At 32.3% G+C, this 17,049-nt stretch overlaps 3 protein-coding genes across 4 annotated transcripts; 1 reads left to right on the forward strand and 2 right to left on the reverse strand.

Moving 5' to 3' along the window:
* Positions 1–410: 410 nt before the first annotated feature.
* LOC107366965 (uncharacterized) lies at positions 411–13,288 on the reverse strand. 2 transcript variants are annotated; one of them, XM_015934611.3, is made up of 6 exons: positions 13,109–13,288; positions 11,166–12,847; positions 10,773–10,799; positions 6,459–7,031; positions 4,557–6,271; positions 411–1,961 (listed from the first exon to the last, which is right to left on the reverse strand). In XM_015934611.3, the coding sequence occupies exons 1-6, from the start codon at positions 13,132–13,134 to the stop codon at positions 981–983; spliced, it is 5,004 nt and encodes a 1,667-aa protein (XP_015790097.2). In that variant the 5' UTR covers positions 13,135–13,288; the 3' UTR covers positions 411–980. The 2 variants fall into 2 exon arrangements, with proteins under 2 accessions (XP_015790097.2, XP_015790098.2); XM_015934612.3 differs by lacking the exon at positions 10,773–10,799.
* A 945-nt stretch (positions 13,289–14,233) lies between these two features.
* On the forward strand, positions 14,234–16,200 carry LOC107366968 (rhythmically expressed gene 2 protein). The gene has a single exon (XM_015934616.3). The coding sequence runs from the start codon at positions 14,364–14,366 to the stop codon at positions 15,117–15,119; it is 756 nt and encodes a 251-aa protein (XP_015790102.2). The 5' UTR covers positions 14,234–14,363; the 3' UTR covers positions 15,120–16,200.
* On the reverse strand, positions 15,375–16,348 carry LOC107366969 (uncharacterized). The gene is made up of 3 exons (XM_089269647.1): positions 15,953–16,348; positions 15,661–15,893; positions 15,375–15,575 (listed from the first exon to the last, which is right to left on the reverse strand). Exons 1-3 carry the CDS (start codon positions 16,211–16,213, stop codon positions 15,446–15,448), a joined length of 624 nt encoding a protein of 207 aa, XP_089125773.1. The 5' UTR covers positions 16,214–16,348; the 3' UTR covers positions 15,375–15,445.
* Positions 16,349–17,049: the final 701 nt, after the last annotated feature.

A 17,049-nucleotide genomic window follows, 5' to 3' on the forward strand; every position in this document is an offset into this window, starting at 1 on the left:
CCATGAGATTAACTCGATAATTCGTGTTACTCTACAATAATAATACTTTATAATAAAACTGAATGTCATCATGCACTTTATGTTCGTCAAGATCTTCAATTTTGTATAAAAACTCATATTTCCAACGCGTCTCAACAGTTTCAAAGCTTTCAGTGGGCCAATCATATTAACAAACCTCGTATTAACTTGAATATAAAAAGAAAGATACAATTGCAATTAAAGCTTGGATAAATCACTATGTTTTAGCCTTTAATTTATGATTTTTATCAGTCTATGTTTTACAACTGATCAATAATCAATAGGTTAATGTGAGGTTAAACGAGGTTGACTGTTAATTGAAACAAAAAGTTGAGTTTTGATAATCACGGGGAATTACTAAGGGTTGAAATAAGTGAGAGTCAGAGTCATGATTTAAATTTCTTGTTAGTTCAACAATCGATAAAAACGTTTATTAAATAGAACTGGTAACAATTTGTTAATTGAAAATGAGAAGGAAAATTGTATTTCATAGGAAAGAAGAAGCTGTGAAAAAAAGCTGCCAAAATTTTTGCATCTAAAGCAGCATAGTTAATATTTTTTAATACCTATGATCTAATAATTTGATAGGGTAAACTAATTCAATTATAATCAAAGTTGAAAAGGACAATATTGCTGAACAAGAGATGCAACTTGCAAGTGAGTTTGTTAACAGTGTCAACTTTGTGATTGAGGAAAGATGATTTAAAATGGTGCACACTATGAGAGAAGCAACACCTGATGATTAAAAAATGATAGATGATTAGAAAAGATGAGTTGTTAAAAAGATGAGTCTGAGATGAAAATACAATATAATGAGTAACTTAATTTGAAGGATGAGGATTCTTTTATAAAGAGAGAGAGCAGGGTTGTGAGACATCAACAGGTGAAATCTCAAATGATTAGAAATATTTAAAAAGTAAAAGATGAATTAATGATTCTAGTCAATTGTAACAGTCTAATATCTAATTGAGGGCTCTCAAGGTTCTCATTAGTGCGCTAAGCGATGTTGCCAGGCTTCCAGCGTGATTCATTAAAAGGCCCATGTAAGGGCTTGATGAAGCATCTTCAGGTTGGGTTGATCCATCAATTAACTTGTGAACCGTATCAACGGTATAGCCAAAAGTGGCTGCAACCTCTTTTAATCTGTCGACTAAACAGGTAATTTGAGCTTGAGATTTTAAATGGATGGCAATTGATTCTCCAATGTCAAACATTCGTTCCAATAAAGATATACAAGAGAGAAGATGATCAACTAATAGAGGTGAGGCTTCGGTTGCGCATTTAACAAACAGTTTGGATGCGGTAACAAAGTGACGAGATTCAACTAATAGAGTTTCTTTGGCTGCAACATATTTTTCAACATGACATGAATTGTAAATTGTTGGATGACTTCGTAAACGATTCTCATGGACTTCCTCCAATCTAACCAACAAAGTATCGATATCACGTTGAGATCGTATAAATAAATCTTCCAGTTTCCCTTTATTCAGCAAAATGTCAGTCTCAGATTCATGCTGATGATATCTTTCAACTTCAACACCAAGTCCTAAAACTCCTCGGCCAATAAAGTCACTCAAAGGATCATTATCAAAGGATAGAGACATGTAATTGTCAACAGCATCAGATTGAATATGATCCAAAGCAGATAAATTTGAAGTTGAGGGTTCAATAGGAAATTTGTTTAGTTTTGAATGAAACTCTGAGCCAGAACAACGATCAGATTTGGTTACTTCAACCATAGAAGTCAATCCGGATAACTTTTTATTGCAATTGGGTATCAATTTCCTTCTTTCACTTAATCGTGTCGCTGAATAGGGCGGCAAAGGAGGTTTACCAAAGGCTCGATTTCTAGTTCTTTGCAGGCTCGTCCATGAATGTGACTTGACCAAGGGTCGTAATATTGAAGATTCATCGGCACTTTCATCAGAACTTCTTGATAAAAACTGCAGAGAAGAAAAGTAAAAAATAAAATTAATAAATCGTAACAAAATATAATTTAGTTATCTAAGTATTGACAACAGGTAATTAAGTTTAAATGGAGGAATTGGATGGAAAAGAATAGGCTTCAAGTTTAAAAATACCTAAAATTATTGTTCTATCAGTAGATTGTTTAATTTCCTACAATTAGAGGCTAAAAATTGGCCAAACAATGATCAAGGTTAACACACACAGACATTTCATTTTATTTGAATATAAATTGAAGGCAGTTGGACAATTATTATTTTGAGTCGCTCATGCATATTAACAGACTGATAGTATCGAAAAGGGTTGTCAGGTAAACAAGGAGAAAGTCTGATTTGTTCATAAGAACGGTATAATAGAAATTGGAATAATAATAAATGGTAAAAGAATTGAAAACAAGGTAATCAAGTGACATTTAAAAAGGCAACTTTCTCTCTCATCTTTTGTTTAACTCTTTTTTTTCAATTTCATTTCATTTCAACGTTTTCCTTTTTCCGTACTTAATTTTTAATTGTAAGCCAGCGACAATGATAGCTGGATAATGATGAGAAAAACACAAATTATCCTTCAACTGTTAACCTTTAACAATCAACAGGTTGGCAAAATGCTGTTAAATGTTGAATGAGTTAACGGGCAAAGTGTTTAAGAAATGATTGATATGTTAGTGGGAAAAAAGCGTGAATTTATAAATAGTGATTATAACGTATCAATTGATTAGTCAACTAATTAGGTTTTGTGTTTATTAAATTGTTTAAACTTGAAAGTGAACAAAATAAATAACCCAAATCAGACAGCAACCTGAAATTGATTGATTGGCAAAAAATTAAACCAAAATATTTTTTATGTAACCCTGATGGATTAAGCGAGTTGATGATTGTGATGATAAAACAGACCAACAATACATCATAATAATTGCTCATAACCATTTAATATTGTATTAGTAAAAGTGAAGGATTCAATAAGCTCAATTTATTCAGCTGTATAAATAGTCAAGGATGATCAAAGATCGTTCTTGATTGACATTGTGCTCTTATTTGAGTTGATTGATCTCAAACTCAGAGGATGAAAGATGGTTAATAATGGTTATAATTTGTGGATATAATTTCAAATTAACTGCAATGATGAATGATATAACTGTACTAGACTTGAGGGATTCATCATGTAAGTCATCTTCTTCATTCATTTGATTGTGGTGTGATTGAAAGGAATAAGGAAATGATACAATATTGTATGAAATTATTATATAATATAGCATTGTGTTTGATTATAAATAAATCACAAAACTAAGAGTAAAATGACAATGATCAAGTGATACGATGAATTGAAAGTCAACGTGATCAACAGAATTTAATTTAAAGCTTTTAAATTGAGGTGAAAATTAATTTTCCCATTAATTACCTAAACAGCTATTCAATTAATTGTCAATGAAACTGTGACTTGGAATAAAACAAAATGTGAATTTGCTTCAATAAGGAATTGTATATGCAAATTATATAAACTGAAAACAGTGAAACATGATAATTATGCCTTTTTGTAAACTAGTGAATGCTGATTATTGATTACAATTAGTGTATCAAGTGAGTCAACTGATTGGTACGTAAGTTAATTATTGAACAAGAAAAAAATGTGTAACTAAATTACCACTTTGTCTGTAATTCAAATATAATGATTAACCTTGGAAGAAACAGATTATGTTAAGGAAGTTTGTGTGTTAGTTGATTTAAACAAGGTTAGAGAGTTAATAAAGTATTATAATACGGTTAATTGTTGATGATGGATGATAAAAGTGTGAGTTAAATGACTGTGGTTGAGTGTGTGTGTGTGTTGGATGAATCCAATCAATTGAATTGTGAAATGAAATCAACTCAATGGAGCAAATCAAAGTGAAATGAATTGGGATGCAAGGAATAAGTAAAAGATGATAACAAAAAGATTGATTTTGATTAAAAAGTCAACTGTCAGCTGTTAACGGATAACTGTGATAATGGAGACCAAAAAAAGGGGGTGAGAGTGGCAAGGTTATGTTGACAATTTTGTTGATTCTCAACGTGAAATAAGGTTAACTAAACAATAAAATATTTTTCTTATATTATCAATCCATCAGCAACTTTCACAGTTAATATCATCTTCATCATGTTAACGGGTGAGAGAGACTGGAATTTTTTTCGCACAAAAAAATTGTCAAAATTACTATCAAAGTATAAATATAAATGATTAAAAAAGAGTAAACAATCAGACAAGTGAAGTAGGTTACAACAACAGGTTGAGAGATGCCTTTTTTAGTGTTGCTTGTCTGTCAAAGCTTAATTTTTTGCAACTCGACAGGATTAGGTTTTAAATGATTGGGTTAAAAGATATTAGATAAAAATATTTAAAGGTGAGTGAAGAGGCGAAGGAAGGAATTTGCTTCATTACCTGTAGTTTTGTGTTAGGTTTGTTTTTTTGCATTTATGCGTGCTTTGTATGGTTTTAGGTAAGGTGAAAGGAAGATGATGTCAAAAATAATGTAAAAAATAATTCAATCGGTAAGGTACGAGTGAAAAGAGTTGAGGTTACAGTGAAGTGAATCATCTCACCTCATTTTCAGTTTTTCTTGAGAAACAGTAAAGATCATCACAACTTGAGCTTTCTGAGATCCTTTTATTATTTGTTGATAATGAGAGTAAATCTAGGTATGGTGATTGGGTTGATGTAGATATGTTTGAACTGCTGTTGCTGGTTGTATTTGATGAACCATGATTGTCAATAGTAAGTCGAGAGTAAATGTTGCTTAAATTAGATCGACACATTGGAATCTCTTCTACTGTTGGCAGGAAAAATTTATCATAATTTATACTTTCATTGCAGTTAGGCGATGTTGAAGACCAATCACCATTAATATTGCTATTGTTGAGCTGGTAATGAGTTTGAGATGGATGGTGAAATGAATTGTTGCTATTGTTATGATTGGTAGCATTGATGGTGCTATTTGTGAGGGTTGAAGATGCGGAAGATGACGAGAAGAAGGGCGAAGAGTTTATTATTGAATCATAACCAGAGTCACCACTGGAACTACTATGTAGTCCCCGGCAAGATAATCGTGGACTTGAATCATCTCTGTCATTGCAAACCTTTCTAACGTCATCGGTAGCTTTCCAAAAGCGTGCAATTATGTCGTTTTGCTCTTGATTGAATGAGGGTGAACTTAAAGGTGGAGGTGGTATTATTAGTGAACTAAGGTAATCACAGTCATCCTTATTGGACTCGTAGCCATTGTCATAATTTGCCTCATCAACCAGATTAGCTGACAAGGCTGTTGTAGGAGGTGGGACGGTAACCGTGGCAATAAATTTATCAATGTCTTGGGGTAAAGATTTTAAAATTTCAGTATCAAGTGGGGCAGCAGGATAATTTATGGACGATGAGCTGAGCAGGGAAGATCCTAAATTAGACAGAAGCTGTAAATCTTTCAGATTATCACACATTCTGTCATACTCTGCCAATAGTTGAACGTTTGCCAAATTAGTTGGTGAATCTTGGACTCCATTATGCTTATAATCTTTATGATAATTATCATCCATGCCATTGTCATTGTTGACAATTTTGCTATTTCCATTTAAAATGGTGTTGTTATTATTTTTATTATTATTTAACGTATTAGACAAATTTCTTGCACTATTTTTAAGCCTTCCATAAGGCGTTGGTGAGGAAGGAGACAATTCATAATGATGATTAGTTGATTGTAAGTAGGGTATTGCATAAGGTGATGGCGATGATGGTGAAGATGATTTTGACGAGGGTGAAGATGATAGATCAAAGTCGGGTGTCTTGGGCGGTGGGATTGCAGTTAAATCGATAATATCTTGGTCAAGATACAGTGTTGTCTCCGAGAAAGGTATCTGATATTCACCAGGATTTTGTAAAGCCTTTAACGTTTCAATGAGATCATTCTCAGTATCACTAAGACTTGGTATAACATCAGGACTATGGAGACCAAAACTTGATCCATTACTACTACCGGGTATTGGTATAGTAACTTTATTGGCGCTTGAATTATTACTATTACTATTATTATTATTATTATTATTACTATTCATGTGGTTAGAGATGGTGCTGTTATTAACGTTATTATTAGCATTTTTACTGATGATTGAATTATTATTAAGATGATTGTACTCAAATGCTTCCATTTTTTCAGCATCATTTTTAAGGCACGTTGTTTCACTTGATTGCACATGAGACAGGCTTCCGTTTATTGTTATTAAACTTTCAACATCAGTATCACTTTCAAAGGGAGAATCGTCGATGGATTCTGTATAATAGAAGAAGAAAAAAAGATGAAAAATTTATAAATGAGACATCAAAAAGAGAACCCAAAAAGGAGAGAAAAAACAATTGCTCAAGAATTTATTCAACTGACAGAATTAAAAGAGTCTCTCTACTGGTGATTACATGTTTTTTAGTGTCAGTTATTATTGTTATTAAGATGGTGAAAATACCTGCTATTTTGTCTCGACAATTACTTGTATCATCAATATGAGTTAAAAATAACAACGAATCTGCAGCTTTAAGCTGAGGATGATGATCACAAGACTCGCTGACTTCCTCTTCATTATCTATCAGCCTTTTATCAGAGTTATCATTTGTTAGGCCTTCATTTTCACTGAGATAGGTTTCAGCATCAGCAATTATTTTATTCATTTCCAATACTCGTTGCATGATGTCATCTGAACTGGAAAGTCCATTATTAATATCATCTTTTGTCGTTTCTTTAAAGAGTATCTCATTTTTACGGGTAAATCCAGAGATTTGGTTGCTAAGTGAAGATGAAGATTCACCCAAAAGACGAGATGCAGTTGAAGAGTTTGATGAATTGTTCATATTGTGATCTAGGTGGGTTTCAGGAGGAATCATTGGACTTCCTTTGGGATAATTAGAGCACAAAGATTCATTTGGACTGTAACTAGGCGGAGGTAGTGATAAGTTAACCATTTTTAGTTCATTGGGATTGTCTGATGGTGGATAAGACCAAGGAGCTGGTTTAACTAAATGTTTACCATGATAACTCGGAGCTAAAGGTAAAAAAGAAGAAGAAGAAAACAAAAATGAAAATTAAACTTTTGAACACACATGGAGAAGCTTTCAACTTGATTAGCATAAACAGGCAGTTGATCAAGTTTGGGTTGCAATCGGGTTAAGTTTGTCATAATTGTATAATTATGCTGTGTGTAAGCAATAAAAATCAAAATGCAAAAAAAAATTATCGATAAACCGGATTAAAAATAATGATTATAATAATAATAGTAATGATAATAATGTTAAGATGAGCCAATCAAGTGCAACTCAGTTTGAGTGAAAATTTGAAAAATGACAAGATCAGATAGAGATAGAGAAATGGTTCATTTGCTAATTACTACAGGTGATATGATATGAATAAATGATGAGAACAAGTTGCAAAAAAAGTTGAGTGAAATGATGAAAAGCAAATACAATAACAAAACAAAACATCAATTAACCAATCAATTGCCAATTTACAATAAATGACGCATACAATAATATTATATAAACTATAACATTAATGGTGTGATTTAATTGTGATTGGAAGTGGAAAAGAGGAAAACCGCATTACAATAAAATATATATTTTTCATTGTAAATTAATAAACTCTGTCACCAGGGATTTTACTTTTGCCATGATTAAAGGGCTTGAAAAGCATAATTCACATGATGAAGTGATAAGAAGAAGAAGAAGAAATTCAGCTTTTTATTGTCATCTTATTATCTGATTTTGGAAGCTGGCAAAAAACCCGGAACGAGATGCTAATAAAACATGAAAAAATAGGGAAAAAAGAGTTAACAAGAGAAAGCAACTGATCAAAGGAATCAATTTATTGAACAATCTGATAGGAAAGGCTGAAAAGCTGTGGTTCATAGAGATAAATGACTCAAAGCGTAGTGTTAAAAAAGATGTTGATAACTGAAATGATTAAAATCAAGTGAAAGTAATGATTATTAAACCAGCTAGCTGTATGTTTCGTAGGCGTGATTGTAGATAAATTAAACAACTTTTTCTTGGGAAGAAATGATGATGTTGATGATGATGATTATTATTTTAATGATTGTTATTGTTGTTTTACATCATGGACTGGGTATTTCAAGAGTAGATAAGCATCATTATCAAATATACTAGTGTTTAGAGGAAAAAAATGGCCTCACAAATTGTTCATCCTTTCTCAGATTCTCATCATCATCATCTTCTCTATTTCAAGTTGCTTCAAAAAATAATCATGGGTAAAATAATGATAGCCAAAGTTATGGTGAGAGTTGTAATAAGAATTGAATTGCAAGAAATTTTCAAAACAATTATCTTATAATAAAATGCATTTTTTTTGCTACACAATAATTGAGAGTGTTTACAATGCAATAGAGAGCAAAATTAAGACACTTTTCAACATCTTTAGGCTTTTATTTGTTTTTTAATAAAACAGTCTGAGCCATGATTCATTACTAATCAAACAACTAAATGTTTGAGCAAATCAAGTTAAACAAACGTTCATCTAAAGCTTTTAAAATCTGTATTTAGGAGCAAATATTGGTTCCAGTTTATTTAACTTGATAACAACACCAAACTCAATAGTACAAATATCAAATAAATTAATATCAATGAAAAAAAGAGTTGAATTGAATTGCAATGAGTTGTAATGGATCTTTTCACTTGAAAGCAAGAAACGGTTGAAAAGCACTAAATTGATGGTGAATTAACTGATTTGCAAGTGTTAGTATCTAATTAACAATTTACAGTGAACTTGACACTTTTGTTGGAAAATAAAGTTGACTAACAACAAATATACAGAAATATTAAACAATTGTTAACAATTACGATTGAAATTGGAATAGTAGAGTTGGTGAAAAAAAGTGTGAAACAAAATGTGAAATGTTTGATCGCAATTCATTCATTCAATCAATTCATTTCATCCTGGAATGCATGATTAAAGCGACAAAAAAAGGATTCAGAGTAAATGCGCCAAAGTTTACTAGTTAATTAGGTTTAGTATCAAAATTCAAAATTGAACTGGAAAACTGAAATTAGAGTATGAAACTGAAATCAATAAAACCAGGATAAGGAGGACAAATATCAGTAATGTCTGCAAGATGGAAAAAAAGTTCACTCAAAAATGTTACATCCTTATTTGTCTGGATTCATCCAGATTTTCTTACTACTTGCCCTGATCAGAAGAAATATTAAAAGAGATAAACAAAGGGTTAAGAAATGGATTGAATTAGTGCCGGCAAGAGATTGAGGAAAGATGAGAAACCAGAAATTGGGACAATTTTCAAGATAAATGGTTGAAGGTTGATCATGACTGTAAATTGTCGCCAAACAATTGAAACAATAAAACAATGATAGAAATGGCCACAATTGAACAATCGAGATGTCCTTTTCACAAAAAGGTGGAGAGAATGTGAAATTCAATTGTATAATTGAGTTATGGTATTAATAAAATTACATGATTATATCTGTTAGGGAAGAGGTAACCATCAAGGGTTATTATACTGTCAAAGATGTATCGAGCCACAGCCTTTAAATCAATATTTCAAGTCTATGGTTTCAACTCTTTTTGCTTCCTGAATCTTGTTTATTTAAAAGTCAGTTTAAATCTGAATATTTGGAAGAACCACAGAAATTAAGAAGTTTCATTATCCAAGTTTTATAGCTCATTTCTCCTTGTCAAGATGAATAATTAAAAATGTACTCAATTAACATCAACATTGAATGATTGAAGGATATTTTTTAACAGTTGATCAGTAAAAATATGGAACATTAGTGGGCAGATTTTAGATTAGATTTGCTGCATTTCAATATTGAGATATTATTTAAACAGTATGAAAATACTTGAGTGAAGGGCATGAGTACTTTAAATTTTTGTCTCCTCGAGACTTGAAGAGGAAAAATGAAAAGGATGAAGATGAACAAAAGTAGGAGCAAACCGGCAAACCTAGCATATTGGTAAGACAAGGTAAATCTGCCTAAAGTCAGAGGGAATCAATAGTGGAATGTTCATCCTCATGGTTACCTGTAACTGTTGAGTAATGATTCAATTTTTAGAGTGTCCTCAAGGTAAAAAAATGTTTGAGGAAATATGAAGATGAAGACAATAATGTAATCAACGTATTATTACATGAAAGGGTAGCCTTGAAAGATGAAAGGAAAGGACATGAGGCAGTCTGGCTTGGGAAGAAAAATGAAGATGAAAATTCATTGTTAATTGAATGGCAACAATTGACAAGATATTTTTTTCCAAGAAATTAGAGGAAAACAAATTATCAATTTACAGTCATGAAAGGTATCAAGAGATGCTATAAACTAATAAAAGTTATCAAAAGCAGTTAATTTAATTTGTAATAGGCAACTGATCAATCAATCAATCAATTTTATACTGGGATGTATTTTTAGTCATCACTCATCTTTTGTTTATGATTTAATGATCATTCAACTTGTTTAGATGGATTATTAATCACCATTGATCTTGTTCTGGTCAATGTATTGTTGGTATAATTGCATTAAAAATTACTTAATCGAGGTGAATATCAAAAGTATTACAAATGTTAATCTCGTAATGATTAATCAACTGTTACAATTGAAATAATTGATGAAACCTTTTTAAAGATAATTTTGGAAGCCTGGCCAATGATAGATGATTAGATGAATAACATTTAAAATAATTGTCATAGTTATTATAATGATAGGCAAACATGCTAGTGAACGAAAAAAATAAATGGGGAAAATGACAATGATTATGATTAAATTCCTACCCTTTCCATTCATTGATTCCCTTAAATCTTTGATAAGCATTTGAAAATAGGAAGAGAAAGAGAAAAAATTAATTGGAATGACAATTTCATGTTCAAATATATTGTACAAATTGAACGGCCTTTTATCAGGTTTCAATTGGTCTATTGTAAAACTACCCTTGTAATTTATATAAAGTATTATTACTATTTGTCGCTGCTATAATAGATAAAAGTTTCAACTAAAACAGGATCAAAGTAACTGTTGAGTTATTTATGACGATGGTAATGTTTTTAAGCTTCATGTTTTTCCTCTCATTCCATGTCAATTTGAAGCTTTTGTCTTTTCGATAATCTTTTGTTTCCATTTCCTTGAAAAAAAGATAATAATTTGGTAAGTAATGATTAATGTTTTACCTGAATCAGTCCACCATGAAGGACCCACATCCCAATAGACGGGAATCTCTTTGGATAAATCAGTATTTCCAGTTAATAGATTATGATAGCCTTTTAAGACCAAGGCAAACTCTTCGGTATCTTTTTCATCTAGAGCAAAATGTAACGGTGATGTTTCAATGGAGCTTCCAGATCCTTTGAGTTGAATTTCAACTGTAAAACTCAGATCATCATCTTTGGTTACTTTGATACTGGTGACATCCTCTATTTTGGCTAAAGTTATGGGTGATGATTGACGTCCACGGGTAACATGACTAATACCATATTTGGGAGATATGAGCAAAGCCGAATCAGCAGTTGAATCGTGAATGTTGGTTAAGAATAGTTTAGCTCCATAACATGGCATTTCACTGATAAAAGATAAATAATGAATTTTTGTTTGTGTCTCTGTAAGATGTTTTTGGCCCGATGGAATGAACACGCGGTTCTGTTTTAGGGAATGACTGAGATATTTGCGGAGTTGTTTGCGTTTCATTGTTTCTGCCAATGTGTATGGCACAAAAGGCTCTAGACCATACTCTTTTTCAACAGCTTTTAAATTAACTTTACCACGACTATTCACCAAACCATTAACAAGTGCATGCTTGTAAAGGTGAAGGGCACAGAGACGAAGAGCAATTTCGTAATTTAATTCAGGAGTAAATCTTTCTTGAACAACATCATTGCAACACTGTCCATATAAATATTCAAAACTATTAAGGTCTTTTTCGTATAATTCATTCGTATCTTTTGGCACAAAAGTCATCCTGAATAGACATCGCAAATTGTGAGCACCGGGTCTAGCAGCAATTTTTGATAAAGTATCTTTGGGGTCCAAAATGGTTAATTTGTTACGTCGAATAGATTTTATGTGTTCCGTACATAAACTGTAATATTCTGAGCAACGAAGGTCGAGTTTCTCAACGAGAGAGTTTAAAACATCTTGCACTGTTATAGAACTGTCATACTTAAATGTTTTAGTTTGACCATTTTCCAGGAAAACTTTTAAAACATTTGGCATGAATGGAACTGCTGATTCGAAAGGTGTTTGACAATATAAAGGTGAACCATTTATGGCAACTCCTTCGGCAAATCGTACCCTAGATGGATTAGATTTTAATTTGGCTTTCTTGGCGGCTGTTAAAATGGCTGATTTACGAGTTGAAAACGGTTGACAAACAGTGAGTTTAACAGAGTGTTGACAAGATTTAACCATTTCAATAACTTCTTCACGAGGAGCTCGAATCATATCTATTCCATTAATTTTGAGTATTTGATCTCCAGGTAGCAATTTATCATCACTGGGTCCCCCTTCTTTAACTGAACGAACTATTACAGGCTTCTCTGAGCCTGCAACGAAGCCAAAACCCCATTCAGGATGGCGAAATAATTCAACCTCTCTAGGCTGAGGTGGTGGATCGTCGTCATCTTTTCTTGGATCTTCATACGTTGTAGTCTTATTAAGATGATTAATGTAATAATTTTTGCCCTCTGCATCACAAGCAATTTCCCAACCATAGGGTAAACATGGATCACCGGCATCCCATGAATCGATTGGTGGTAACCAGGAAGTCGTTTGATTTACATGATTAAAGTAATATATTCTACCATCTGGGGCTAATGAGGCAGTTATACCTTTCTTCAATCGTTGATTGGGTAAGGTTCTAAAAAAGAAAAAGTAAAATTAGGTAACACTAAAACAATTAGGAACATTGAAAAGGGTAAAACAGTGAAGACCTTTAAAAATAAAGTAAAAAGAGAGAGTACAAACAAGCAGAAAAAGTAGCAAAGAAAGACAGTAGAAAGTAAGAGAGAAACGTATTCGCCAAAAAGTAAAGAATTTATATTGAATGTATACTACAAAATGAAAGTAAAACAACAGGAACAAGTCAATTTTAAAAAGAGTAATTACTAATAAAACTTACCCCGATTGAACCATCAATCCTCTCATTATTTACAAAGGAAGATTTATTTAAAGTTCGCTATGAACCATTGTTTTAATAATATCACGGCAAGGAAAAAAAACGATTGAAATAAGATATTTAATTCATACATAAAACACTTGCACAGATTACATTTTTCACCATAAACGACAATCCAACCTAAGCAACTATGCCTTAAATTGTAACTGCTCTCACCCACCAGGAGCTGTTTTGGTTACTCAATGAGTAATGCTAAACTCGTGGCGCCGTAAGGTGGCTTCATTCACAAAAATTTGTAATCGGATACTTGATGGTTAATTCAAAGCGCCAGGATTTGAAATCTAAACTTTCTATTTTCATTTGATTGATTCTGATTTGATTTTCCGCTGATATTGTTTCAATATTGTTTAACCTCAGATAATTTACAATTATTATCAACTTGAAACAAATGCTTCCCAATAAGAAAAAGAGTGTGATTCAGAAAATTCCTTCAAATGTTAATCAGAAATCAAATAGCAGCGTAAAAATGAGTGAAATTGACTGTTGATGTTGAATGGTTTGGGATTATGTGATTGCTTGATAACAGAAGGTGTAATCCAGTGAATGGTTACCGTCTCTTGATATCAAAGTTATTGAAAAGGAAATTGATATCGAAGTCTTAAGATTGACCAGTGGATATTCAATTAAAATGACTCGACCAATGTCAAAGCAATCGTTTATTTTCAGTGAGAATGAAAACACTTCGTTTTAATGTTGAATAATCGCGCAACCTTATTAAAGTCTAATTCCTATCAGGTTTCCTCGTTTTAAAAATTCGTTTCTTCCAATGCAGAAACATTCAATCTTATTGAAGTTCACTTGAATTTCAAAAATCTGAATATAATCAAAGAAATTGTAAAACTCAAGCTTTTTACTCAAAGCAAAGTGGAAAACGATTATTTCGTTAAGAAAACTAGATGGCGCTACTTTATCTATTTTCCTAATTTCACGTGATTGAACAAATACTGTAAAACAGGAGTCTAGAAATGCAAAGGCACCTAACCAATCAAAGAAGAGCATTTAGCATCTTTGATAACCAAGGCAACGGATTCAAGAAATCCAAAGGCACCCATCATATTGAGCATGTAAATATTTGGACGTTTCAACATCTACTCGCTCTTATCGTTATTTATTTATTCAATGACTAGTCCTATGTTATATCTGTAAGTGCCATTGTTTCAAACTTTTCGATTTATTTTACGAATCGGTTTGCATTAACATGCAAACAATAAGACTGATCACATTCGATGTTACAAATACTCTCATCAAATTTAAATCCTCAGTTGGCTATGAGTATTGTAAAATTGCTGATCTTTATGGAATCAAGTGCAATAATGAGAACACAGTTAAAGCCATTAACTCTAACTTCACAATTTTGATGAAACAATTGAAAAAAGAGTCTCCCTTTTATGGAGTCACTGAGGGGATTAACTGTAATCAATGGTGGCATCGATTGGTGGTTCGCACTTTCTCTGTCAGTGGTATTGAAATGTCGCCTGAGATGGAATCTAAGTTAAAGTTAACTTCCACTCACCTGTACAAATTATTTTCCACCGCTGAGCCTTATCAATTGATAGATGGAGTTGAAGATACATTAAGTGCTCTACAAAAAAATGGAAGATCAATTCAAATTGGTGTAATATCTAACTCTGACGAACGATTGCCAAAAATTTTAAGTCAACTAGGAATAGGTCATTTTTTTCAATTTATTATTTTACCGCAATTCATTCGGGCCGCCAAACCTGATCCTAAAGTTTTTCAAACAGCCTTAGATAAAATTGACTTGAATGATCCTAATCAAGCTCTTCATATTGGTGATGATTTAGTCAAGGATTATCTTGCTGCTAAAAATTGCAAATGGAATGCTTTACTTTTTGGAAAAGATGATTCAACTAGCGATGCCATCAACCCAAAGCATAAGATAAAAACAATCAAAGAGCTAACTTATGACTCGATCGTGGAAAAGTTGAATTGACATCGAACATTATTGGACTTACGAAGTATAATTATTTTTTTATTGTGACTGGATTGATCAGGAAATTTCGATTGGTGTGAATAATTAAATGGACAAATATTTATATTTTAATTGTCAACCTTGGAAGGAACAACAGATTGCCGTATATTATTAAGGTTACAGATTTGGATAAATTCAAGGAAAATAAATAAATAAATAAGTTTGACTGGAAAGATCAATCAATTTTAACAGTTGAAATGATCTTTTGGATCACAATTACCAGTTTTTAAATATAGCGGGATGGAAACGTGTTGGACAGTTTAATAAACCAAGTTTAATAATCAAGTCTATTCCGCCTCGTTACAATTAGTATAAATCTTGGCACAGTCTTCACCACTTCGTCCTCGTCTTACAGCATCATAAGTGGAGGTTGATGGGATTGATTTTTGCTGTTGAAGGAGATAGCTTGATGCATACCTGTCAAGAAAGTTAAAAATAGTAAAGAGACGAGTTCAGAATAGTTTATCAACAGACAAATTGTTGATTGTTTTTTAATACTTACCCTCCGACCTGTGAAACTATGTAACCGAGTTCACGACCTTCTCTGATGGCATCCTTGGAGGATTCACATAAATGTCTTTGAGCACATTGATCATCACCAGCAAGTACTGATTTAACATAACCACGTAACATTGTTACTCCAGCAACTGTGGCATCATCAACAGCTTCCCTCAGACCACGAGAAGTTGAACTCCTAGCTCTTTGACTGAATGAATTACGGATCATATCGAGAGCCTGTCGATGGAAAATTATTTTTATTTTTCATTCTGAAATATCGTTTATCCAATACATACCTGTACGAGGACGTTCAATACTTGTCTTGATGTTGCCGCACTTTCATCACTAGTGCCGAATAATATTTTAACTACAGTTTTAAATAGATTCTTTGTAGTCATGAATGATTGTATATCTTTTTTATCCTGTTCATAGCGAAGTTTCCTTTCCTCGAAACGAGCTTGACGAGCAGCTACTGATGTTGAAGAATTTTCATCGGAAGCAGAAACAGATGCTGAAATAAAGATGACTGTAAATACCAACACAACTGATACTTTCATTTTGAAAAGAGATTGAATTTTTTTTGCAGAATGAATAAATTACAAGAATAACTTAAGAAATAAATAAGACTTTGTATAAAAAAGTTATAAAAGTTAAATATTGAACAATATATCAACAGTTAGTGTTGAACATCCAAACTAAACTAAACCTATTAAAAATGTTCAAGTCGGGTTGAGTGAAATAAAACTGTGAGCAAAACAAAACTCACATTTACCCGGTCACTAGGAAGTACTGTTAGAATGATGATGATGATAATAATGAAGATGAGGATAATGTTATCATCATGAAAAACATTAAGTTAAACAGAGAAGATTTGAGAGGTTCTTTGAACCTGTTTTTACCTGAAAAGACACAAATATAAGAAGTAGAAGAATCCGGTTACCATGAACTTGAGTTGGGCTTGAACACCGGGTTTGGGTTACGGATAAATGAATTTACACAAAGCTATTTGAGATCAAGTCAATGTAAACGGAAGAAATGCAGGTTGAAAGGTAAAAATGCTAAGAATTAAGATGATACTGATGATTTGCAGGGTTGTATGTAACCTCAGGGGAGCTCACAAGAAAATGAATTGCACAAAAAAATAATCTTTTATTTTTCATCTTCAAATAACCGTATGACAGTTTTAAGGATAGCAAATACACAAAAAAGAGCCTTTCAAGTCTTGAAACAGTTAATCTGTCAACATTCAAAAATCTACCGATTCATGAAAAACCATAAACAACAATGCTTCATCAACGTTATGATATTATTTCATTGATCCTTCAAGACAAATAAACGAACTTGAATGAATTATTTTGGACGATAGATAATTGGTAATGGTGGTAATTCAGAC

This window comes from Tetranychus urticae, chromosome 3 (genome assembly GCF_039701765.1).
Source record: "Tetranychus urticae isolate SD_2017Ah chromosome 3, NJAU_TeUrti_SD_1.0, whole genome shotgun sequence".
NCBI lineage: Eukaryota > Metazoa > Arthropoda > Arachnida > Trombidiformes > Tetranychidae > Tetranychus > Tetranychus urticae.

Excerpts from the sequence above, each read along its gene's own strand:
- LOC107366968 (XM_015934616.3), top strand. The coding sequence starts at position 14,364 with ATGCAAACAATAAGACTGATCACATTCGATGTTACAAATACTCTCATC.
- LOC107366969 (XM_089269647.1), bottom strand. The coding sequence starts at position 16,213 with ATGAAAGTATCAGTTGTGTTGGTATTTACAGTCATCTTTATTTCAGCA. Across the intron at positions 15,894-15,952 it reads TATTGAACGTCCTCGTACAG|GCTCTCGATATGATCCGTAA; the intron begins GTATGTATTGGA and ends TTCCATCGACAG. Across the intron at positions 15,576-15,660 it reads ATAGTTTCACAGGTCGGAGG|GTATGCATCAAGCTATCTCC; the intron begins GTAAGTATTAAA and ends CTTTCTTGACAG.
- LOC107366965 (XM_015934611.3), bottom strand. The coding sequence starts at position 13,134 with ATGAGAGGATTGATGGTTCAATCGGG. Across the intron at positions 12,848-13,108 it reads GGATTGATGGTTCAATCGGG|AACCTTACCCAATCAACGAT; the intron begins GTAAGTTTTATT and ends TTTCTTTTTTAG. Across the intron at positions 1,962-4,556 it reads CAAGAAAAACTGAAAATGAG|TTTTTATCAAGAAGTTCTGA; the intron begins GTGAGATGATTC and ends TCTTCTCTGCAG.